Here is a 25,996-nt window from a genome sequence, read left to right on the forward strand (position 1 = left end):
GCTTTTAGAGGCCAAATGTCCCGGGCTGATATAATAAAAGTGCTAAAAGTTGTTTTTTTTAAATGTCAACCAAGAATCTTACAACATGCAAAACTGTCTTTCAAGAGTAAGGGAGGAATTAAGACGTTCCCAGATGAACAAAAGCTGAGGGACTCTGCTACCACTAGATCTGCCCTCCAAGAAATGGTCAAGGGAGTCGTACAGGGTGAAAGGAAGGACACAAGACAGAAATTCAAAGCCATGTGAATAAAGATCTCAATAAAGGTCAATGTGTGAGTGATGCTAAAAGCTGCTATTATTGTAAGACTGGATTATAACAGTAATATTGACATGATTAAAAAACAGCCTAAAGGTAGTATGACTGCAACGTTGTTTTGTAACTTCACATTTTACTTTCTACACAATTTGAGAGACTAAATTCATTTGAAATATTAGTTTATATTTTGGGTCAATATATAAAGTCATAATTTTATGTCATCAACAACTGAAAGGGGTGGGAACAGAACTGTTGAAGGAGAGTTTCCAAACGGTACTAACATTATGCTGGTATAAATTCAAATTAGCGTTATGACATTAGGATGTTAAATGTAACTCCCATTTTGACAACAAAGAAAATACCTATAGAACATACACAAAAGAAAATAAAGCAAGCTTTAAACATTTAAGTACAAAAAGTCAACTACACACAAAAGAAGACTGTAATTGGGGCGCCTGGGTGGCTCAGTTGGTTAAGAGTCTGACTCTTGACTTAGGCTCAGGTCATGACCTCACAGTTCGTGAGATGGAGCCTGGTGTCCAGCTCTGGGCTGACAGTGTGCGATTCTCTCCCTCTCTCTGCCCCTGCCCCACCTGCACATGTGCTCTCTCTCTCTCTCAAAATAAATAAACTTAAAAAAAAAAAAAAAAAAAAGAAGAAGGCTATAATGAAGAAAATGAGGAACAAAATAGAAAACAAGAAGCAACATGGCAGAAGTAAAGCCTGTACTATGGGTAATCACTTTAAAAGTAAATGAATTAGGGGCGCCTGGGTGGCGCAGTCGGTTAAGCGTCCGACTTCAACCAGGTCACGATCTCGCTGTCCGTGAGTTCGAGCCCCGCATCAGGCTCTGGGCTGATGGCTCGGAGCCTGGAGCCTGTTTCCGATTCTGTGTCTCCCTCTCTCTCTGCCCCTCCCCCGTTCATGCTCCGTCTCTCTCTGTCCCAAAAAATAAATAAACGTTGAAAAAAAAAATTTTTTTTTAAAAAAAAGTAAATGAATTAAACTCTCAACTCAAAAAACAGGGATTGACAGAATGAATAAAACAGCCATAATCCAACAACATGCTGTCTGCAAGAGGCTCACTTTAGATACAAAAACACAAGTACACTGAAAGTGGAAGGATGGAAAATGATACTCCACGAAAACAGTAACAAAAAGAGAGCAGGGGTGACTACACAAATATGAGACAAAATAAGCTTGAAATCAAAAAAGGGTATAAAAGAGAACATTATATATTAATAATAGATTTAATAGAGTGGTAATATGTAAAAATTATAAACATGTATGCACCTAATTCATGTACCTAATACCAGACTATGACAATTTCTAAAGGAAAACAGAACTGAGAAGAGAAACCCAGGATTGGAGGACTTCAATGGCAAATTCTTACAACAATTTAAAGAAGAATCAATACCAACCCTTCTCAAACTCTTCCAAAAAGCAGAAGAGGAAGGAACACTTCCAAATTCATCCTATGAGGCCAGCATAATCACCATAACACAAAAAGCAGACAAAGATACTATAAGAAAAGAAAATAATAACAGATCTGTATCATTAATAAACACTGATGCACAATTCCTCAATAAAATACTAGCACACTGAATTCAGGAGCATATTCACAGAGTAATACACCATGATTAAGTGGGATTTACTACCAGAACGCAAGGATGGATCAACATACAAAAAGCAATGTAAGACACCACATTAACAGAATAAAGGGGCTAAAAACACACATGCCCATCTCACTTGATGCAAAAAAGCCATTTTACAAAATTCAACACCCTTTCATGAAAAAAATACTCAACAATATAGAAGGAGGAGGAAAATCCCACCATATAATAAAAGATACACACACACACACACACACACACACACACACACACACACCAGCAACAGCCAAAATCATATTCAGTGGTAAAAGACTAAAAGCTTTTCCTTGAAGATGAGGAAAAAAACAAGGATGTGGACTTCTGCCATTTCTGTTCAACAAAGTACTAGAAGTTCTAGCCAGTGCAGTAAGGCAAGAAAAAGAAATAAAAAGTATCAAACTGGAAAGGAAGTGAACTTATTTCTATTCACGGATGATATAACATTATATGTAGAAATAAAGATTCCAGAAATAAAACTATACAAACAAATAAATTCAACAAACTTGCCAGATACAAAGTCAGGTGCATTTCTAAAACTACACCCAATAGTATGAAGAAGAAATTATGAAAACAATTTCATTTACAATATTATAAAAAAAATAACCAAGAAGGTGAACAACTTACATGATGAAAATTATAAAGCACTGATGTGAGAAAATGAAGAAGACAAAAATAAATGGAAATATGCCCATGTTCACAGATCGGAAGACCTAATAGTGTTAAACTGTCAACACCACACAAAGCAGCCTATAGATTCCGTGCAATCATACCAAAATTCCAATGATGTTTTTGTAAAAATAGAAAAACTCACCCTAAAACTCATATGGAATCACAAGTGACTGGAATAGCCAACACAATCTTGAAAATGAACAAAGCTGAAAGCGTCACAATTCTTGATTTCAAAACTTACTAAAAAAACTATAGCAACCAAAACAGCATGGAACTGGCATAAAGACAGTCATACGGACCAGTGGAAGAGTTAGACACGAAGAAAGCCCTCACATATACAGTCAAATGATTTTTGATAAGGGTGCCAAGATGATTCAATGGGGAAAGGAAAGTCTTTCCAACAAACGGTGCTGGGAAAATGGACATTCACAGGTAAGAGAATGAATTTGAACCTTTACCTAATACCATATACAAAAATTAACTCAAAATAGATCAAAGGCCTAAATGTAAGATCCAAAACGCTGTCAGAAGCAAGTATAGGGCAAAAGCTTCTGGATGTGGCAATGATTTCTCACATATGGCACCAAAGGTAAGGGCAATAAAATAAACTAGACAAACTTCATGAAAAGTTGAAAAATTGTACATCAAAAGACAATATTAATAGAGTTAAGAGCAATGTACAGAATGGGAGAAACTACTTGCAAATTGAGATCTGATAATAGATTAATATACAGAATACACAGAAAAATCATAAAACTAAATAAAAAGATACCAACCTGGTTCAAAAATGGACAATGGAACCGAACAGACATTTCTTTCAAGAAAATGTACAAACAGCCAATAAACTCATGAAAAGGTATTCAAGAATCATTAATTATTAAGTAAATGCAAACCAAAACTATAATGAGATGCTGCCTCGTACCCATTAGAATGGTTACTATGAAAATAAAAAAAAAATGGGGCACCTGGGTGGCTCAGTCAGGTGAGCGTCTGACTTCGACTCAGGTCATGATCTCACAGTTCGTGGGTTAAAGCCCTGTGTCGGGCTCTGGGTTGACAACTCAGAGCCGGGGGCCTGCTTCGGATTCTGTGTCTCCCTCTCTCTGTGCTCTCTCTTTCTCTCTCTCAAACATAAATAAATAAGCATTAAAAAAAAAAAAAGAACTAGTGCTGGTGAAGACATGGTGAATGAGAACTCCTACGCACTGTTATTTAGAATGGTAAATGTTGTAGCCACTGTGGAAAACTAAAGCAGTTCCTTAAAGAAATCAATACAGAATTACCATATATATTTATAAGTATATACTTACAACAATCCAGCAAATCTACTTATAAGTATCACTCCAAACAACTGAAGGTGGGGTCTCAAAGAGATACGCATACACCCATAAGCAGCATTATTCACAACAGCTAAGCTTGAAAGCAAGCTAAGGGCCTTCAGTGGATGAATGGATAAGCAAAATGTGTGTGTGTGTGTGTGTGTGTGTGTGTGTGTGTACATGAAATATTACTCAGCCTTAAAAAGGAGGGACATTCTGACATATGTAACAACATGAATCAACCGTGGGGACATTACAGTAAGTGAAATAAGCCAGTAACAAAAAGAAAATGACTGTACGATTCCACTTATATGAGATCATTAAAATCACAGCAATAGAAAGTAGAATGATGGATGCCTGGGGCTGCGAAGAGAATAGGGACTTTATTTAATGAGGATAAAGAATCAGTTTTCTACGATGAAAAGGGTTTTGGAGATGGATGATGATGACAATGACACAAAACCATGAATGTATTTAATACCACTTATCTGTGTATTTGAAATAGTGAAGGCAAATTTTATGTTATGTGTATTTGACCACAATAAAAAATAGAAACTATTTTCAAAAAGTATTAAGCCAACCTTCTCTTCAGGAACCATGCAAGCAAGAAGAGAGTAGAGTGAATAAATCTAAGTATTGAAAGAAAAACTGCCACCAAACTAAAAGGCTGAATCCAGTGCAATTATCCTTCAAAACTGAAGAAGAAAAAAAGACTTTCTCAGATAAACAAAACTTGAGAAAATCTGTCACCAGAAATGCTGCCTGGCAAGAAATGTGAAAAGAAGTTCTTCACAGAGAAGGAAAACAACATATGTCCAAAACTTGTATCTAAATAAATATCATTAGAGAAGTAAAAAGCGAAGGTAATATTAACATTAAACAGACAATAAATAGCTTGTTCCAAATAATGTGAATATCGTACAGTGGATTAAAGCTTAGGGACAATTAAGTACACAACAGTGTTGTTGTAAGGGGAAGGGAGAACAAATTTGGGAATTCTGTTATAAAAAAACCGAATCATACATATGCTCAATTAAAAGCAGAGAACACAGAAAAAGTAAAGACAAAAAAAGAAACAAAAGACAAGGGGCAGCAAACACAAAACAGTAACAAATGTGGTGGATCTCAATCCAACCCCATCGATACTGATTTTGAGTCAACGGTTTAAATACAGCAATTAAAAAGACCGTCAGAATGAATTTTCAAAAAAAACCCACCTAATTATATCTCATCTTCAAGAAACCCACTTTAAACACAAAGACACTGGTAGATGAAGATTAAAGGGGTAGGGGAAGATATACACACAAACTCAAATCAAAAGAAAGCTGGAACAGTAATATTAATTTTCATTGTAGATAAAACATCAGGAAAAGAAAAGTTATCACAATTAAGGTTATTATATATGATAAAGGTGTCATTTTTCCAAGAAGACAGTCAATCCTTAACGAGTACAAGCCTAATAACATAGTATGTAGAAATGGGAGGCCAAAACTAATAAAACCACAAGGACAGTGGAGCACTCTGCTAATAGAGATGGGCACTTCAACAACTCTGATCAATCTGTGACAAATCCAGAAGGTAAAATATCAGTAACAACACAGTGGACCTGAAGAGCAACATCAGTCAAATGCATCCAACTGACAATTATAGGATGCCTCATCCAGCAGGAGAATACAAATTCTTCTGGAGCACGTGCACCTTTCACCACGACAGACAACACTCCGGACCACTGAACACGTTTTGAAAAATGTTTTGAAAGAGGAACGATACAATACATGCTCTCAGGCTGCAACGGAATTAAATGAGAAATACATGATAGAAAGAGAGCTGGAAGATTCTTGCACCTTAAACAACAGACCAATATATACCACATGAATAAAATAAGTCCCGATCAATTTTCAAATATTCTGGACCAAATGAAAGTAAATATACAACTTATCAAAATTTGTAGGATACAGTAAAAGCAGGGCTTAGAGAGAAATTTATAGTACTGAACTCAAATACTAGAAGAGAAGAACAATTTAAATTAAATAAAGTTTTTATCTTAAGGAAACCAAAAAAGGACAAATTCAATCAGAAGAACAGAAATATAAAATTCAGAATGTGTACTTGTGATGAACACCAGGTGTTGCATGGAAGTGCTGAATCACTATGTTGTACATCTGAAACTAATACTACACATCATATGTTAACTAACTGGAATTTAAATAAAAACTTAAAAAAATGCAAATTAGAAAAAAATTTAAAAACACTGAGTAACTGGAATCAATAATAAAAGTTAGGGGAATTAGAAAAGCAAAAACAAAACCGAAAAGCAAAAACAAAACCAAAAACAAACAAAACAAAACCAAAAACCAGAAATCAAGAAAATTAAAATCAGAAAATCCGTATAGAAAATCTGTAATCAAAAACAGCAGAAAGAAGGAAACAATACAAAATAGAACAGGTATAAACAAAATAGAGAATAGAAAAAAACAATAAAATCAAGGAAAACAAAAAAAGTTGGTTCCTTAAAAAGATCTACAATATTGGGGCGCCTGGGTGGCGCAGTCGGTTAAGCGTCCGACTTCAGCCAGGTCACGATCTCGCGGTCCGTGAGTTCGAGCCCCGCGTCGGGCTCTGGGCTGATGGCTCAGAGCCTGGAGCCTGTTTCCGATTCTGTGTCTCCCTCTCTCTCTGCCCCTCCCCCGTTCATGCTCTGTCTCTCTCTGTCCCAAAAATAAATAAACGTTGAAAAAAAAAAAAAAAGATCTACAATATTGATCACCACCTAACCAAAGAAAAAAAGAAATTATGGGGCGCCTGGGTGGCTCAGTCGGTTAAGCGTCCGACTCCGGCTCAGGTCATGATCTCGCGGTCCGTGAGTTTGAGCCCCGCGTCGGGCTCTGTGCTGACAGCTCAGAGCCTGGAGCCTGTTTCAGATTCTGTGTCTCCCTCTTTCTCTGACCCTCCCCCGTCCATGCTCTGTCTCTCCCTGTCTCAAAAATAAATAAACGTTAAAAAAAATTACAAAAAAAAAGAAAGAAATTAAAGAAGGGAATTACTACCTATCTACCTTTCATAAATAAAAAGAATTATAAGAGAATATTATGTACAACTATATGCAAAAATATGATACCCTAGATGAAAGAGATGGAAATATAAACCACCTAAACTGAGTCACAAAGAAACATAAAATATGAATAAGCATATAACAACAACAAGAAAAGATCAAATCAGTAATTAACAACCTCCCAATAAAGAAAAACCCAGGATTCAATGGCTTCAGTGGTATATTCTATCAAGAGTAATTAGAGAAACTCTCAATCTCTTCTGGAAGAATAGAAAAGGGACACTTCCTACCTAATTTCATGAAGCCAACATTACCCTGACACCAAAGCCAGAAAAGGACATCACAAGAAAACTCTGGGCCAACTTATGAATGCAAACATTCTCCATAATATAGTAATGAACAAATTCCAGTAGCATACCAAAGGAATTTAAACCCTGACTAAGTGGGATATTTCCCAGGAATGCAAAGACAGTTCACCATATGAAAATCAAAAATTATAACACATGCATTCATAGAAGGGGTAAAAAAAAAAAAAGGATAATCTCATTTGATAAAGAAGAAACATCTGACAAAATCTGACAGTTTCATGATAAATACACTCAAACTCGGAATTGAAACGAACTGCTTCAACCTGATGAAGAACTTTTATGAAAAGCCCATAGCCTATATTCAATAGTGTGAGATGTCAGCTTTCCCCCTAGGATTACAAGCAATTCAAGGATGTTTACTTGTGCCACTTCTAATAAACAGTATACTGGACAGGCTAGCAAAATCAATTTGGCAAGAAAAAGAGATAAAAATTATACAAGTTGAAAGCCAAGAAGCAAAGCTATTGTTATCCTCAGGTAACATTATCTTCTATATGGAAAAAACTAAAAATTCCAAGCACAGACACAAAAAAACACAGAGCTAACAAATTAATTCAACCAAGATGCAAGAAAACACACAAAAATTAGTGAATTTCTACATACTAGCAATGAACAATGTCAAAATAAATTACAAAATGCACTCACAACAGCATCAAAAAGAATAAATAAGTACATAGTGATAAATCCATCAAGAGGTGCAATACTTAACACACTGGAAAGTACAAAACATTGCTGAGAGAAATTAAAGAAATCTGCTATGGCCTCAATATGTGTATCCAACCCCCAAATTTGTATCTTGAAATCCAAATGCCCAATGTGATGATATTACGAGGTGGGGGTCTTTGGGAGGTTCTTAGGTCACGAGAGTAGTGCTTTTATGCATGGGGTTACAAGTACTCTTGCAAAAGTCCCTCCAGAGAGATCCCTGGCTTCTCCTGCTATGTGAGAATATAATGAGAAGTCTGCACACCTGAAAAGCATCCTTCCTGAACATGATGCCACCCTGATCTCAGAATTCCAGCTTCCAAAAATGTGAGAAATAAATTTCCACTGTTTTCTTTAAATGTTTATTTATTTTGAGAGAGAGAAAGAGCATGAGCAGGGGAGGGGCAGAGAGAGAGAGAGAGACACACAGAATCCAAACCAGGCTCCAGGCTCTGAGCTGTCTGCACAGAGCCCGACATGGGGCTCGAACTCACAGACGACGAGATCATGACCTGAGCCGAAGTCAGACGCTTAACTGACTGAACCACCCAGGCACCCCTCATTTCCATTGTTTATAAGCTACCCAGTCTGTGGTATTTTGTTACAGCAGCTCAATGGTCTAAGACAAAGTCCTAAATAAATGGAAAGATATCCTGTATTCGCAGACTGGAAGACTTAATATTGTTAAGGTGTTAATACTATCTAAAGCTATCAGTGGGTTCAGGGCATTCCCTACCAAAACCCTAATGGCCTTTTCTGGCAAAAATGGAAAGATAGATGCTAAAACCCATGGAACTGCAACCAACTTCAACTAGGCAAACCAACGTTGAAAAGAAGAACAAAACTGGAGGACTCTCATTTCCAAGGTTCAAATCTCACTACAAAGTACTATCAAAAGCTTATGATCAAAACAGTGTAGCGGGGCGCCTGGGTGGCTCAGTCAGTTGAGCTTTGGCTCAGGTCACGATCTCACAGTTTGTGAGTTCAAGCACTGCATCAGGCTCGCTGCTGTCAGTGCACAGCCCACTTTGGATCATCTGTCCCCTTCTCTGCCCCTACCCTGCTCGCACTCTTTCTCTCAAAAATAAACATTAAAAACAAAACACAACAAAAACAGTGTGGTATTGGTCTAAGGACAGGCATACAGAACGATGAAGTAGAAGAGTGTAGAAATAAACCCATATATCGGTGGCTGGCTGACTCTCAACAAAGGTGCCATAACGGTGCAATGGGGAAGACCACAGTCTCTTCAAAGAATGGCGCTGGGACAACTGAACATCCACACTTAAGTGAAGACTGGGTCCATATTTCACAGTATATAAAAAATATTTACTCAAAATGAATCTTCTACATTTAGCAGAAGATAAAATTTCAAATTCTTGAAAGAAAACAAAAGAGTATACATCAACAAAAAAGATCTCCAACAAACAACCTAACATGACACTTCAAGGAACAAGAAAAAATAAAAATAAAAAACTTGTCTTCACATTAGAAGAAAGACAAAAAGAAAAAAAAGCAGGTATCTTCTTTGGAGAAATGTCTATTCATGCCTTCTGCCCATTTTTTTGATTGAATTATTTGGTTTTGGGCATTGAGTTTTACAAGTTCTCTACAAATTTTGGATACTGACCACTTATCAGATGCATCTTGGCAAATATCATCTCCCATTCTGCAGGTTGCCTTTTAGTTTTTGTTGATTGTTTCCTTCACTGTGCAGAAGCTTTTTATTTTTATGTAGTCCCAATAGTTCATTTTTGCTTTCGTTTCCCTTGCCTCAGGAGACGTATTTTGAAAGAAGTTACTATAGCCAATGTCAATAAAGTTACTGCCTGTGTTCTCTTTTAGGATTTTTATGGTTTAAGGTCTCACTTTTAGGTATTTAATCCATTTTGAATTTATTTTTGTGTACAGAGTAAGAAAGTGGTCCAGTTTCATTCTTTTGCATGTAGCTGTCCAGTTTTCCCAACACCATGTTGAAGAGATGGTCTTTTTCCCACTGGATATTCTTTCCTGTTATGTCAAAGATTGATTGACCATATAGCTGTCAGGCTTATTTCCAGATTTTCTATTCTGTTCTAGTGATCTATGTATCTATTTTTGTGCCAGTACCACACTGTTTTGATCACTACAGCTTTGTAATGTAACTTGAAGTCTGGAATTTCGATGCCTCCAGCTTTGCCTTTCTTTTTCACGATTGCTTTGGCTGTTTAGGGTCTTTTGTGGTCCATACAAATTTAAGGATTGTTTCTTCTAGTTCTACGAAAAATGCTGTTGGTATTTTGATAGGGACTGCATTAAAAGTGTAGACTGCTTTGGGTAGCATAGACATTTTAACAATATTTGCTCTTCCAATCCAGAGGGGAGGTGGATGGGGGGATGGGCTAAATAGGTGATGGGGATTAAAGACTGCACTTGTCATGATGAGCACCAGGTGATACATGGAAGTTGAATTACTAGGTTGTACACCTGAAACTAATATAACACTATGTGTTAACTAACTGGAATTAAATAAAAACTCAAAAGAAATTAAAGCAGAAATAAATGGAATAGGGAACAGGAAAAATAAAACAAATTATTAACAAAAAGAAGAGCTGGTTTTCTGAATTATTTTTTTTATGTTTATTTCCTTTTGAGAGAGAGAGAGAGAGAGAGAGAGAGAGAGAGAGAGAGAAAGCATTAGCGGGGGAAGGGCAGAGAGAAAAGGAAGCACAGAATCTGAAGGAGGCTCCAGGCTCCATGCTGAGCTGTCAGCATAGAGTCTAACACTGGGCTCAAACTCACGAATGGTGAGATCATGACCTGGGCTGAAGTCAGATGATGATTAACTGACTGAGCCACCCAGGTGCCCCCGGTTCTTTGAAAAAATAACAAAATGGATAACCTTTAGCTAGACAAGCAAAAAAAAAAAAAAAAAAAAGACAGATTCCAAATAAATAAAATTATAAATGAATCTGGAGACATTACAACTGATACCAAAGAAATACAAAGGATCATTAAAGGTGGCTGTGAATAACTATATACCAAGAACTGGACAACCTAAAATAAATGGATCATTCTTAAAAACATATAGCCTAACAAGACTGAATCATGACAAAACAGAAAATCTGAACAGATCAACAACAAGTAGAGAATTGAATCTGTCACCAAGACCTCCCCAAACAGAAAAATACCAGGACCAGATAGCTTCACTGGCAAATTCTGCCCAATATTTTTAAAAACTCAATGTCAATCCTTCTCAAACTCTTTTAAAAAACTGAAGAAAAGGTAACATGCCCAAGCTCATTTTACATGGCCACTGTTATCCCTGATACCAAAGCCAGATACAGACACTACAAGAAAAAAAACTACAGACCAATACCCCTGATGAATACAGAAGGAAAGATTCTCAACAAAACACCAGCAAGCCAACTTCAATAGCACATTAAAAGCTTCGTACCCCATGATCAAGTAGGAGTCATCTCTGGGATGCAAGGATGGTTCAACATATGCAAATCAACAAGTATGATGCATCACATGAATAGAATAAAAAAAATCCTATGAGTATCCCAGTAGATGCAAAAGTGTTTGGCAAAATTCAATAGTCATTCACAATTAAAACTCCCAACAAATCAGGTCAGAAGGAAAGTACTCCAACATATTAAAAGCCTACAGCTAACATCATACTCAATGGTAAAAGGTTGAAAGATTTTTCTCTAAGATCAAGAACAAGACAAGGAGGCCTATTCTCACCATTCCTATAGTAACAGTATTACAAGTCCTGGCCCGAGCAATCAGGCAAGAGAAAGAAAAGGCATCTGAATGAAAACGGAATGAGTAAAAATGTCTGTGCCTGCAGATGATGCAATCATACGTACAGAAAATGCAAGAGACTCCACCAAAAAAATTGTTAGACCTAATAAATGAATTCAGTAATGCTGCAGAACACAAAATCAACATACAAACATAAATTGCATTTCTATACAGTAACAAGTTACTTTAAAAGAAATAAAACAATGCCACTCATAATAATATCAAAAACAACAATATAATTAGGAATAAACTTAAACAATAAGGTAAAAAGATCTGTACACTGAAGGCAGTAAGATATTGATAAGGAAACTAAAGACTCACAAATAAGTAGAAAGATATCCCAGGTTCATAAGGTTAAGAATCAACATTGTTAAAATGTCCATACAACCCAAACAATCTATGGATTCAATACAATCTTTATCAAGATTTCACCAGCATCTTTTACAGAAATATAAACACTCAAATTCTTATGGGACCACAAAGAATCCTGAATAACCAATGTACTTAGGGGAAAGAAAAAAACTGGAGGCAATACACTTCTAATTTCAATGTATATTACAAAGGTACGGTAATCAAAAGAGTATGGTACGGACATAAAACACATATCTACGGAACCGAGTTGAGAGCCCAAGAAATAAACTCATGCATATAAGGTCAAAGGAGCCAAGAATACTCAATGGAGAATAGGTAGTCTCTACAATAAATTGTACTGGAAAAACCAAACAGTCACATGCCAGAGAATTAAACTGGACTCTGATCTCACGCCAATCCCAACCATTAATTTGAACTGAAGATTTAAGTGTAAGACCTAAACCATAAAATTCCCAGAAGAAAACATACAAAAAAGCTCCTTAGTGAACATGCCAATGACTTTATGAATATGACAGCCGAAGCACAAGCAACGAAACCAAACCAAGACATGGACCTATATCAAACTAGAAAACTTCTTCACAGTAGAGGAAACGATTGTGTGTAAGGATGTATCCATACAGACACAATGGAACAGCATTTATCTGTGAAGAAAAAGCAAATTCTACCATCTGCAACAAAGTGGATGGACCTTGAAGGCATTGTGCTGAGTGAAATTAAGTCAAACAGAGAATGACAAATACTTTCATCTCATTTACATGTAGAATCTACAAAAACCACTCATAGGAACAGAGAACTGACTGGTGGATGCTGGGTTAGAGGGTAGGGCCTGAGGGAAATGGATGAAGTTAGACCAAGGATACAAACTTCTAGTTAGAAGATGAATAAGCATATGGATATAATATAGAGCATGGTGAATACGGTTAACAATAAGGTATATTTGAAAGTTGCTATAAGAGCAGATTGTAAAAGTTCTCACCACGATAAAATAATAAGATAAAATAAACTGTAACTATGTGAGATGATGTGTTCACTTTACTGTGGTAATCATGTTGTAATATATATGTGTATCAAATCCTTATTCCTTACTTCTTCAACTTACATAATGTTACGTATCAATTTATTTCAGTAAAGCTGGAAAAAGAAATACTGGACGAAGGACTTCAATATACTTTTCTCCAAAAAAGAATACACACAAATGGCTAGTAAGCACATGATAAGGTGCTCGGCATCATTAGTCATTAGAGAAATGCGTCTCAAGCCCACCGTGCCTTGTTTCCATTACCGTCATTTTTCTCTTATGGGTTCAACTATACTTCCAAGGTTTTCTAAGGACTATTAAATGCCTAATGACAGCACCTATTAAATACACTGGGTAAAAGACCTCATGACTCATGAATGCTAACAGTGGGTCCTTGAAGAGCTGAAGAACCAGTCTAACTGTGATACTTTGTCTCAGCAGCTGCAGAATAACTTTCACAATTTTTCTGGAGAAGGAGAAAAGCAGTAAGGAAGATAAAAAAAAGACCGTGAAAATGGGGCTGAACTTCTCTTCTTCTTTTCCTGTAAACTTCACAGTCACAGCTCTCAGGTGTGTCTAAAAATTTAATCCTAGATGTCCAAAAAAAAAAAAAAAAAGAGAGAGAGAGAGAGAGAGGAGTGAGTACAAACACCAGCAGGAGAGGAATCAAGGACAGAGTAAAGAAGAAAGGAGTACGGCAAGCAAGATCATTTGAGATGGAAAGGGGACGGAGTCAATTGCCATGGGACCCAGTAAAATACACCGACAGTTATTCCAAAGTGCTCATTCATCAACAAGCCCTTTATATAAGTCTAAAATCAATTCCTCAAAATTCCTTGAAATTTCCAGAAAATACTGGGCCTCCACTCTGTGTTATTAGGAAAAGCACTGTAAGCTGTTAGAACGGTCCCTCTGATCTATATTAACTCATCTTATTGCACTTAGATGCTTTTTGCAAATTAAATCCTGTAGTCAAATATCAAGATAGGCATTTCCTCATACTAACCCCATTCTCTAATAAGTTACCATAGCAAGGTTTAGTTATTTGAGAGTGCAAAATTTTCACTGAGCACGTAAATCAGTAGAATTTTATTTTGGGGCCTATCAGAACTAAGCCAGAGTAGAGAACATGAAAAGTATTCAGATCTATAACATTTACATTCTAAAAATGTTGTTGGTAATTCACATGTCTTTAAAATTTGCTATTCGTTTTTTGGGGCGCCTGGGTGGCGCAGTCGGTTGAGCGTCCGACTTCAGCCAGGTCACGATCTCGTGGTCCGTGAGTTCGAGCCCTGCGTCAGGCTCTGGGCTGATGGCTCAGAGCCTGGAGCCTGTTTCCGATTCTGTGTCTCCCTCTCTCTGCCCCTCCCCCGTTCATGCTCTGTCTCTCTCTGTCCACCAAAAAATAAATAAACGTTGAAAAAAAAATTTTTTTTAAAAATTTGCTATTCGTTTTCTGTAAAGAACTGTGTTTACTTACCTGAAAATGTAAAGAACAATTCATTCTGCAAACCAGCTCTTTGCATTTTAACATGATGGCATTCAGACTTCAGTAAAGAAACCTCACATGAAAGGTCAAGAACCAATTTGCTTAAAATCTGAAGAAGTTTCTTCTCAAAAGAAATATTATAAATACTATTGCAAGGAGCTGCATGATATCTAGCCGTGAACTGGTAATAATAATGAGGCTCACGATAAGCTGTAAAAAATTAAACAGAATAACACAAAAGCGGTTATTTAAGCAATTCAAATGCATTGCAACTACTCAAGAGAAATCATTACTTGGAATAAGTTCATAGTATTTTTATATCCATCCTGAGGAAACTGAGGGATACGGGGGTTATGTCACACTCCCATGCCTATGGTGTCAAAACTAAGATTCTAACCGAGAAACCTGCCCCAGACTCTACGCCCTTAACCAATATATTATTCTTCCTCAAACTTAGGAATGAAAGTTCTCTTAATATTCATCTTAGAATAAACTATAGTCATATAATTACCAGCTATAAGCAACAAATAGTATGTTTCTCATAAATCTACCAGTTTTATCGAGTGCCATTACAATATCTGAAATGGGGAACGTTTTTCCTGCCCATTTCAATATATAACTGAAATGACACAAAAAAATAAAGATGATAAGAAATCCATAATAATTACATATATTATGTAACCACATGCTCTGACACAAATCAAAATCCAAATCAACAATTAAAATCCATCAAACACAGCTTGGAGCCTGGAACCTGCTTTTGGATTCTGTGTCTCCCTCTCTCTCTCTCTCTCTCTCTCTCTCTCTCTCTGCCTCTCACCTGCTCATGTTCTGTCTCTGTCTCAAAAATAAACATTAAAAAAATTTTTTTAAATAAATAAAATCTGTCAAACATTTGAAAACAAACTACTACTAAATAATAAATGGTACATCTAATAAAGTAATGACTATTAAAAATATTATTAAAACAATTATAGTAGCAGGACATGACAGCTGGAGAAACAGAAGCCCACATCCCAATGAAAAATAACGTAAATTATTTTTAAAAAACAACCATTTATAATCTCTGAAAATGGTCCTAATGCAAGCAGAAAGAGAGAGGGGTTCCCAGAAAAAGAACGACAGTTTCCGAGACGTGTGAAAAGTTATTTTAGGCCCTGCTGGCCTAGGAAAGAGTGTAGAAACTAACAGGCCAGGAGACAGTCTAATGATTGCTGAGGGAGCATCAGGCAAGCTGACACCCGGCAAACACCCCCCACCCCCAGTAAGGTGGGCTCTGCGCAACATTCCTGGGGCACTCCTGACTGCCCAAGAACAAATGAAAGGGAAAAAACAATTTAACTGATAAGCGATCACAGTCACGCAGGACATGAGTCTCCACCAGTTTACAAATACCTTAGTAAATGACAAGAAAAAGGCAATCCTATCAATAGCCTAATCTCCAGAAACCCATAGACTTAGCTTCCTGGAGCCCCAACATCACCCTCCTCTCCACAGTGATGTGGGAAACAAAGACAAGAAGGAAATGGTAAATAAAATTAAATTTCTTTTTATTTTTTTTTACGTTTATTCCTTTTTTTGATGAAGACAGAGCGTGAGTGGGGGAAGGGCAGAGAGAGAGCGAGACACAGAATCCGAAGTAGGCTCCAGGCTCCGAACTGACAGGATAGAGTCTGATGCGGGGCTCGAACGCACAGGCCGTGAGATCATGACCTGAGCCGAAGTCGGACGCCCAACCGACTGAGCCACCCAGGTGCCCCCAATTAAATTTCTTTATAACCCATTGACAATATTTAATGTTTCTCAAATGTTACACATATTTGTCAATAGTATAGCCCATTGACAAATATTTGAGACAGGCAGAGTAAAACATTCCTCCAATAAACTCCCAACTGTCTTAATGTTAATGCCTTCCTGGAGGGAAAACAGCCTTAACCTGACAACAGCAAGGCCTCAGGGACATTATGAGTCCTCTTTAGCACATCGAAGTCCTTCTGGAGGCCTCTATAGAACCAGTCAATCCTCACAAACCCAGTGCAGCTCTTTCTGCCCCCGGGTCCTGTCCCCGTGCTTTAATAAAATCACCTTTTTGCACCAAAGACATCTCCAGAATTCTTCTTGGCCAACAGCTCTGAACCACCATCACTCCAAAACCGCACCAATATCAGCGACAATAAATCGGTGATAAAACTCCCGGTGCTAGTTAGTTCTGACAAATATCTCAATTAATTATGAGCGGACAGCAGTTCACTGCATTTTTTTCCATCACCAGCTTTTAAAAGAATCGACGTAAAACGTCAAAGCTGAAAAACAGCTAGGACACGGAGTCCAAAGCCACTCATTTTGTGGACTTGCAAACTATTGGCGGGGAATGCCAAGTGATTTAAGCACACTTTTGGGTGGCAGTAGGGGAGATGACGCACCACCAAAGAGGTGAAATGCCATTTGCCTGCCAACACAATCCTAGACCAATCCACAGGCTGGTGGCTGAGGCGCCGGTTGGGGAGGAAAAAGTGTGCACAAACTAGGGCAGACTAAACATGTTCTTGTACTAAACAAAGCCAGAAGATATTCATAAACTATTATCTACTATTCTTTCCTGATAACGGAAATACTGTCGGTAGGAAGACAAACAAAAAATCTGTACACAAACAAAAACAAACCCATATTTTAAAACTCCCCGTGCAGACTCAAAAGTGAAGCCTGACCCGCCACACACGCTTCAGGTACCTTTGCGGGATCTAAAGCCCTCCGAGTGCTCAGATTCTGGACCCACCAAAGCCAGAGAACTGAGGAAGCCGCTGGCCCTGGTGACTTACCCCAATTCGAGGAGACTCTGCTTTGGGAAAGATCCCCAATGTTCTCCTTACTTGTTGCTAGTAAAACCCTTCCTTTTCCTATTCTTGGCTCAGTTGTGCCTTTAGGCTCAACACCCACCAAGAGGGGAACTGAGTTTTGGGGGACATTAGGACAAAGAGAAAAGTGAAAAATATTTATTCAAAAAAATCTCCTAACAGTCAGTAAGAACAGGGAGTCCGGGGTGGTGAACCCAGACCTTCCACCTCCCTCCCTTCTCGGCCCAGCGAGATGGAAAGTACTCCAGACTGGGCAGATGAGAATGTGGGGCGCCCTCTTCCCCAGCCCCCAGACAGCAGCCCCCCAGGAGGGGCAGGGGGGGTCGGCACTTCTCCTGCCAAGCAGAACTACTTGCTCCTGGCGGGAAGGTGCAGGTGAGTATGGCTGAGACAGCTGGGAGGGGACGACTCCCTTCTTCCACTGGCCAGCACTTCATGCCACGGAGGCTCGACACTGGCTGTGGCAATGCTGACAATGCCCCCGGCGGCCCTCGCTGCCCTTGACTGCCCTGGCCCAGTTCACGGTGAGGGGTCCACAGCTGGAGCGGCAAACCCAGGAGTCCCAGGGATGCTGCTGCTACCCCTCCCCGGCCGCCAAGCTCCTAGAGCAGGGGGGCACTCGTGTCCTCACCCCAGCTCCAGACTGCGGGTCAGGTGGGAGGATGTGCCAGGGGGCAGGAGCAGGCGGGAGAGCAGAGAGCTCAGAATCTCTTCTGGAAGTAACAGGCATCACTGGAGATAAAGTGCCAGGAAGCTGGAACCTCGGGGCAGTCTCAAAAACCCAGGAGGTCTGGGGAAAGACGGTGGGGAGGTGACTCCCTGGGGGGGACAGGTGAACTGCACGCAGGCTGCCTAGTCTGTCAGACAGCAACTCCGGAAGTCTATGCTGCAAGCAGCAATCCTGGGGTCAGAGAGAGTCTCAAACACTGACCAGGGGAATATCCCCTCAAAGGAAGGCATACTTCACTGGATCAGCCTTCAGAGGAATTTATGCCCAGGGCATTGCTAAAAACCAACTGCTGCCATTCCTAAAACAAACTAGGGGCTGGGGGTGGGGGGCTTCACATTATGGTGAGTGAGGAGCAAACTTCATGGAAGTGATCTAGACACTTGCGAACTTCATGGAAATGATCTAGGCACTTGCTAAACAAACATCAAGTAATTACAAGCCTGGGGAGGGCAGCAGATTCCAGGCTATCTAAAAAGTCCAGGTTCTGAAAAAAATTTGAGTCAAGCAAGGAAACAGGAAAGAATGACTCATGTCCTGGAAAAAAGTAGGAAACAGTAACCACTTGCGAGAATGATCAGATGTGGGATTTAAAAGATAAAGATTTCAAAGCATCCGTTATGAATATGTTAAAATAACGAAAGGAAATTATGATTAAAGAAGGAAGGTATAATGAGAATTTCACATAACTAATATTTGTAAAGTTTGAAATTATAAAAAATGAACGAAGTGCACATTCTGCAGATGAAAAATGAAAGCACTGAAAGGAAAAATGGACTCAGGGGCTCAAGAGTAGATTGTGATCTGGCAGAAGAAGGAATCAGCTAAAAGCGGTTCTTCAGATTAGAGTGAAAGAACATGACCGTAGTCAGTAATCGGAATCCACACCAAAAACAAAGTGTTCCGGTAAAGGTAATTATGTCATTACAAAGACAGAATAAGTGCATATTTCTTCTACTTTTTTCCTTTTACTGATAGAAAAAGCAACCGTGTAAAGGATTTGTGTATGATGTTCCACTGGTCCCCTACACTGGGCCAAGGAAACGACTACAGGTGGTAACTTGAATACATGGGAACAAATGAAGAGAATAAAAAATGAGCGACAAAAGGCTAGTAAGCTATAAACCTACAAACACACACTGGCTCTCCTTTCTGTTTCTGGCTTTTCAGAAACACATAACACTATGCAAAATAAGAGCTATCTATTGATAGTTGTGTAACATTTACAAATATAACACGCATAATATTTATACCACAAAAAGCAGAGAAAAGGAATATGTATATGTAAGAGTAACTTTTCTACATCTCAGTGGAATTTAGTATAAATGTCAAGCTGACTCTGTAAGGTAGGTTAAGATGTATGTGGTAATCCTCAGAACAATCAGTAAGGAAATAAAACTCAAATACAAAGTGAAAAATCACTACTTAAAATGCTACATTAGGAATTATTCTTTTAATTCCAAAGAATTCATGCGAAATACAGGAATGCACATGAAGCAAAAAATAAAACAGCAGAGTATATCTAATGATATAAAAATGACATTAAATGTAAAGGAAAGACACTATCCAGTCAAAAATGATACTGTCTAGTCTCTTCACAGACTGTGAAACTGGATTGAAAAAGCAGTATCAACTATCTGGTGGCTACATGAGACACACTTTATATTAAAAAAAATACAAACCGAGGGGCGCCTGGGTGGCGCAGTCGGTTGGGCGTCCGACTTCAGCCAGGTCACGATCTCGCGGTCCGTGAGTTCGAGCCCCGCGTCGGGCTCTGGGCTGATGGCTCAGAGCCTGGAGCCTGTTTCCCATTCTGTGTCTCCCTCTCTCTCTGGCCCTCCCCCGTTCATGCTCTGTCTCTCTCTCTGTCCCAAAAATAAATAAACGTTGAAAAAAAAAAAATTAAAAAAAAATACAAACCGATAGAAAGTAGTAACGTGAAAGATGATATACTATGCATACAGCAAACACAAGAAAGCAGAAGTGGCTATACAATTATCAGGTAAGAGAGACTTTAGAAGAAACAAACAAACAAAAAGGAACATTTTATTAGAAGGGACAATCCTTCAGTAAGACAGAACAATTAGAAACATAGACACACCTAAGAACAATGTACCAAAACAAAACAAAAACTGACAAATAAAAAAAGAAACAGACAACAATTATTAGTTGGGGGTTTCAACACCCACTTACAATAATAGATACAACAACTAGGCAGAAGATCAACAAAGAAACAGAAGTCCTGGGTAGTGTCATGAACAAACAGACCTAACAAGTATCTACAGATCTCCACCCAAAACAGCAGAATACACATTCTTCTGGAGTGCTCATGGCACACACTCAAATACTCAAAGATGTTGCAGATACTGCACTACAAATCTCAATAAACTTAAAAGGATTGAAATACAAAGTATTTTCTCTAAAATGGAATAAAATTAGAGTAAGGGAGAAATTTGAGACACTTACAGAGACACAGAAATTAAACAATAGCATCCTAAATAACCAATATGTCAAATAAGGAAATCAAAAGAGCAGTTAGAAAATATCTTCATATAAATTAAAATAAAGACAAAATCTATGGGATGCAATTAAAGCAGTACTTAGCAGTGTGTGTGTGTGTGTGTGTGTGTGTGTGTGTGCGCGCGCATGCGCGCGCGTGTGTATATATAATGTGCTTTTATCACAAAAGAAAGATCTCAAATCAGTAATCTAACCTTTAACCTTATGGCACTGGAAAAAAATGAGAAAACTAAACCTAAAGCAAACAGAAGGAAGAAAATTATCATTATTAAAATAATAAAATTTAGAGCAGAGATAAATGGTATAGTGAAAAGAAAAATAGAAGCAATGAAACAAACCTAGTTTTTTCAAGAAGTGAACAAAATTGATAAACCTTTAGCTAAAGTAATCAAGAAAAATAGAGAAGATTCAAATTCTCAAAACCAGAAATGAAAGAAACAGCATTATTGCAGAATTACTCTGACCTTACAAAATAAAAAATTACTACAAAGGGACACTATGAACAACTGTATGCCAATAATTAGCTTGGATAAAATAGAAAAATCCTAGAAAGACACAAACTATTAAAACTGACTCAATAAGGGGCGCCTGGGTGGCGCAGTCGGTTAAGCGTCCGACTTCAGCCAGGTCACGATCTCACGGTCCGTGAGTTCGATCCCCGCGTCGGGCTCTGGGCTGATGGCTCAGAGCCTGGAGCCTGTTTCCAATTCTGTGTCTCCCTCTCTCTCTGCCCCTCCCCCATTCATGCTCTATCTCTCTCTGTCCCAAAAATAAATAAACGTTGAAAAAAAAATTAAAAAAAAAAAACTGACTCAATAAAAACACAGAAGATCTAAACAGAGCTACAATAAACAAAGAGAATTAATAACCAGTATATATACACATACATATGTACGTACATACATACATACGTATATGTATATAGAGTGAAGAAAAACCAAAGTCCAGATGTCTTCACTCAAGAATTCTAGAAAATATTTTAAGAAATGTCAACAATTTTAAATTAACTCTCCCAAAATCTTGAGGAAGAAAAACTTCCCAACTCATACTATGAGTCTAGTATTACCTTGATAGCAAAACCACACAAAAGAGATACCACAAGAAAACTATGGACCAATGTCTTATGAACACAGATGCCAAAAACTTTTAACAAAACACTAGAAAACTGAATCCTACAGCATAGTGAAAGAATTATACATCATGACCAAGTGGGATTTATCTATTCCAGAAATGCAAGGTTGGTTTGACATTTGTAAACCAATTAATGTAATATATTATATCAATAACACACAAAACAAAAACCACATAATTATCAGTTAATGCAGACAAAAAGCACTTGACAAAATCCAACACCCTCTCACACACACACACACACGCACACAATCAACAAACTTGGAATGGAAGGAAACTTCCTCAACCTCCCCTCAAGGGAACCTACATAAGAACTACAGCTAACATCACATTTACAATCAAGGCAAAGACGTCTGCTTTCACCACTCTTATTCAGCAAATTATTAGAAGTCCTAGTCACCACGATAAGAAAAATAAGGCATACAAATTGAAAAATAAATAAATAAAACAAAACTGTCCTTCTGTGCTTATGACATGACTGTCTCACAGAGAATCTACAAAATAAAAAGATTCTAGAACTATTAACTAACCTTATGTTAAAATGGCAGGTTATAAGATTAAGACACAAGTAATAATTCATTTGCTTTATATCAACAATAAGCATGTGGAATCCAAAATTTAAAACGTAATACCATTTAAAATTGCTCCAAAGAACAAAATAATATACTTAGGTACATACTGAACACATACATGAAAGAAATAAAAATAGAAAAATAATAGATGTAAGAAATGAAGAACGACTTAAGTAAATGGAGATAAACCATGTTCATGGATTGAAACACTTACTATAGTAGAGGTGGCAATTTCCCCCCAAATTTATCTATAGAGTAATTCCCATAGAAATTCCCACATGTAATTCCCATAGAAATTCCAGCAGGACACTTTGTAGACACATTCAAGATTATTCTAAAATTTATATGGAAAGGGGCAGGCCCAAAAAACACAAAAACAATCTTCATAAAAATGAATAGTAGGAGAATTAGAATTACTTTATCTTGTATTGAATGTTTCTATACAGTTATAGTAATTAATTAATGTGGTACTGGCAGAGGGACAGACCTATTAATTAATGGAAGAAATTAGAGAACCCAGAAATACTCTCACAAATATTCTCAACTGGTTTTTGACAAAGGTACAAAAACAATCCATCAAAGGAAGAACAGTCTTTGCAAGAAACGAAGCTGGTGCAAGTGGATATCCACCTATAAACAATTTAAACCTCACGCCTCACACAAAAAACAACTGAAAATGCATTAACATTAAAAGTGACATTGTCAGGCTTTAGGAAAAAATAGGACGATGCTTAATAACCAAGTTTGATAAACCAGACCTCAAGAAACTGAAATACTTTAGCTCTACTCCAAATTATAAGACATTAAGAAACTGAAGAAGACAAATAAATGAAAATATATTCCACGTACATGGGATTATAATAATCAATACTGCTAAAATGTTCACACTACCCAAATCAATGTGATTCAATAAAATCCCTATCAGAATTACAATGATGCTTCTTACAGAAACAGAACAAACAATCCTAAGACCCCATATAGCCAAAGCAATCTCAAGAAAGAAGAACAAAGCTGGAGGCATCATGCTCCCTGATTTCAAACTCTATTACGAAGCTACAGTAATGTAAAAAGTATGGTATAGAGATACAGACCAACAGAACAGAGAGCCCAGAAATAAATCCACATAGGGAGTCAATTAATTTTACAACAAAAGAGCCAACAACACACAATGACGGAAGGTTGGTCTCTTCAAAAAATGGTGCTGGAAACTGGACATGCACATAGAAAAGAATGAAGCTGGATCACTATCTTATACTACATACAAGAATTAACTTGAAACCAATTAAAGAACTGAAGGTAAAACCTGAAACCATAAAACTCCTAGAAAAGAATATAGGTGATAAGTACCTTCGCAAGTTTTCTAACATGACACCAAGAGTAAAAGCAACAAAAGCAAAAATAAACAAGTGAAACTATATTATACTAGAGAGCTTCTGCAAAGCAAAGAAAATAATCCACAAAATAAAATGGCATCCTACTGAGTAGAAGAAAACTTCTGTAAATCATGTATCAGATAAGCAGTTACTATCCAAAATCTATAAAGACCTTATACAAACTAACAGCAAAAACACAAACAATCCAATTTAAAATAGGCAAAAGATCTAAATAGACATTTTTCCAAAGAAATACAGATGGCCAGCACGTACATGAAAAAGTGCTCAACATCATTATCAGGGAAATGCACCTGTTAGAATGACTGTTACCAACCAAAAAAAAAAAAAAAAACCCAAACAAACAAACAAAAACAAAAACAAAAAGTAATGAGTACTGGAAAGGATGTGGGAAAAAGAGAACCCTTGCATACTGTTTGGTGGTAAACTGGTGCAGCCACTACGGAAAACAGTACGGAGGTTCCTCAAAAAACTGAAACTGAACAACCATATGGTCCAGCAATTCTACTTCTGGATATTTATCCCTCCCTCCAAAACCACAAAAAAGCACTAACTCAAAAGGACATATGCACCCCCATATTCACTGCAGCACTATTGACAGTAGCCAACTGTGTCCCCTGCTGATTGAATGGCTAAAGAAATTGTGGGCCGCATGTGTATGCGCGTGGCAACACGGATGGACTTTGAGGGCTTTATAAGCTAAATGAAGTAAGTCAGACAGAGAGAGACAAATACTGTATGATTTCTTTTCTATGCGTAACCTAAAAAAGAAGCTCACAGATACAGAAAACAGACTGGTGGTTGCCACAGGCAGGTAGTGAAGGGTCAAGAAATGGGTAAAGTGGGAGGCGCCTGGGTGGCTCACTCGCTTAAGCGTCTGACTTCGCCTCAGGTCATGATCTCTCAGTTCGTGGGTTCGAGCCCCACATCGGGCTCTGTGCCGACAGCTCGGAGCCTGGAGCCTGCTTCTGATTCTGTGTCTCCCTCTCTCTCTGCCACTCCCCCACTCACATTCCGTCTTTCTCTCTCTCTCTCAGAAGTAAATAAACATTAAAAAAATTTTTAATAAAAAAATTAAAAAATATATATGTACCAAATGTATATACTAAAGAACTTTACATATAAAAAGATTTTAAAAGGGCTCTGATGGCTTTTGTGCCTGTTTAATATAAATTTATTTTAACATTTGTTAAAATGTGCCAAATGGCCAAACTCTATAGACTTAATAAGAGGGCTCAAATTATGGTTATACCTGGAGAACCAACTAAACTTAAACATGTTACCCTCCATAATATTAGAATAATAAATATAAAATAGAGAAAAATAAGTATGGCTCACTTAAGTTGTAGCCTTGCCTAAATTTGCCATAGTCGTGGTACTCACTGCCTTAAAATATCTCATATTGAGTAGAGATGCTCTAACAGAAGGAAAACTAAGTGAAATTAAATCTTCACCACCTGTAATTGGCTTGATAAAATGGGATCGGATTAACTCTATGGTAATAACTATACGGACCTATAATATATACATACTGGACCACAGTAATATAGTCTAACGTTAAGTTAAAACAAGTCTTCTAGGATTAAAATTTATTCTATCAAAACTAATTAATAAAGAGGTGATTATCCCCATTGTTTCTCCATTGATAGCCTAATTTCGTCTGTTTTTGAATTTGGAAAAAATAAAGTGTGCCTCATGGTGGAATACTACAAATACATATGTACATGCATGCATACATACGTAAAATGTGTGGGTTGTGTGTTTACATAGAAATAGATGAGAGACAGAGACAAAAAGACACACACACACACATACACAGTGGGGGCAGCAGGGAGAGGGATTTATTCAACTGTTCCATACAGTACCCTTTGAAGTAGGGAAATGTGACACAAACTCCACGATCACCAACTGAGGAGTAATCAAATCTGGAATACCATGTGGCCATTAGAAAGATTAAAGTGAATCTTTTTTTCTTTTTTTTAAATATAATTTATTGTCAAGTTGGAGAACATACAGTGTATACAGTATGCTCTTGGCTTGGGGAGTAGATTCCCCTGATTCATCACTTCCATACGACACGCAATGCTCATCCCAACAGGTGCCCTCCTCAA

At 37.7% G+C, this 25,996-nt stretch overlaps 1 protein-coding gene across 2 annotated transcripts in view; it reads right to left on the minus strand.

Annotated features, from left to right (window-relative positions):
• ZPBP (zona pellucida binding protein) overlaps positions 1–25,996 on the minus strand; it is a 116,715-nt gene that overhangs the window by 68,912 nt on the left and 21,807 nt on the right. For both annotated transcript variants that reach the window (XM_047095640.1, XM_047095641.1), the window contains one exon: positions 14,681–14,899. In XM_047095640.1, coding sequence (XP_046951596.1) covers positions 14,681–14,899 — 219 coding nt within the window. The remainder of the gene's footprint in view (positions 1–14,680; positions 14,900–25,996) is intronic.

Source organism: Lynx rufus, unplaced genomic scaffold (genome assembly GCF_022079265.1).
Source record: "Lynx rufus isolate CCGP_SWC_20201006 ecotype Redwood Valley unplaced genomic scaffold, mLynRuf1.p SCAF_4, whole genome shotgun sequence".
Classification (NCBI taxonomy): Eukaryota; Metazoa; Chordata; class Mammalia; order Carnivora; family Felidae; genus Lynx; species Lynx rufus.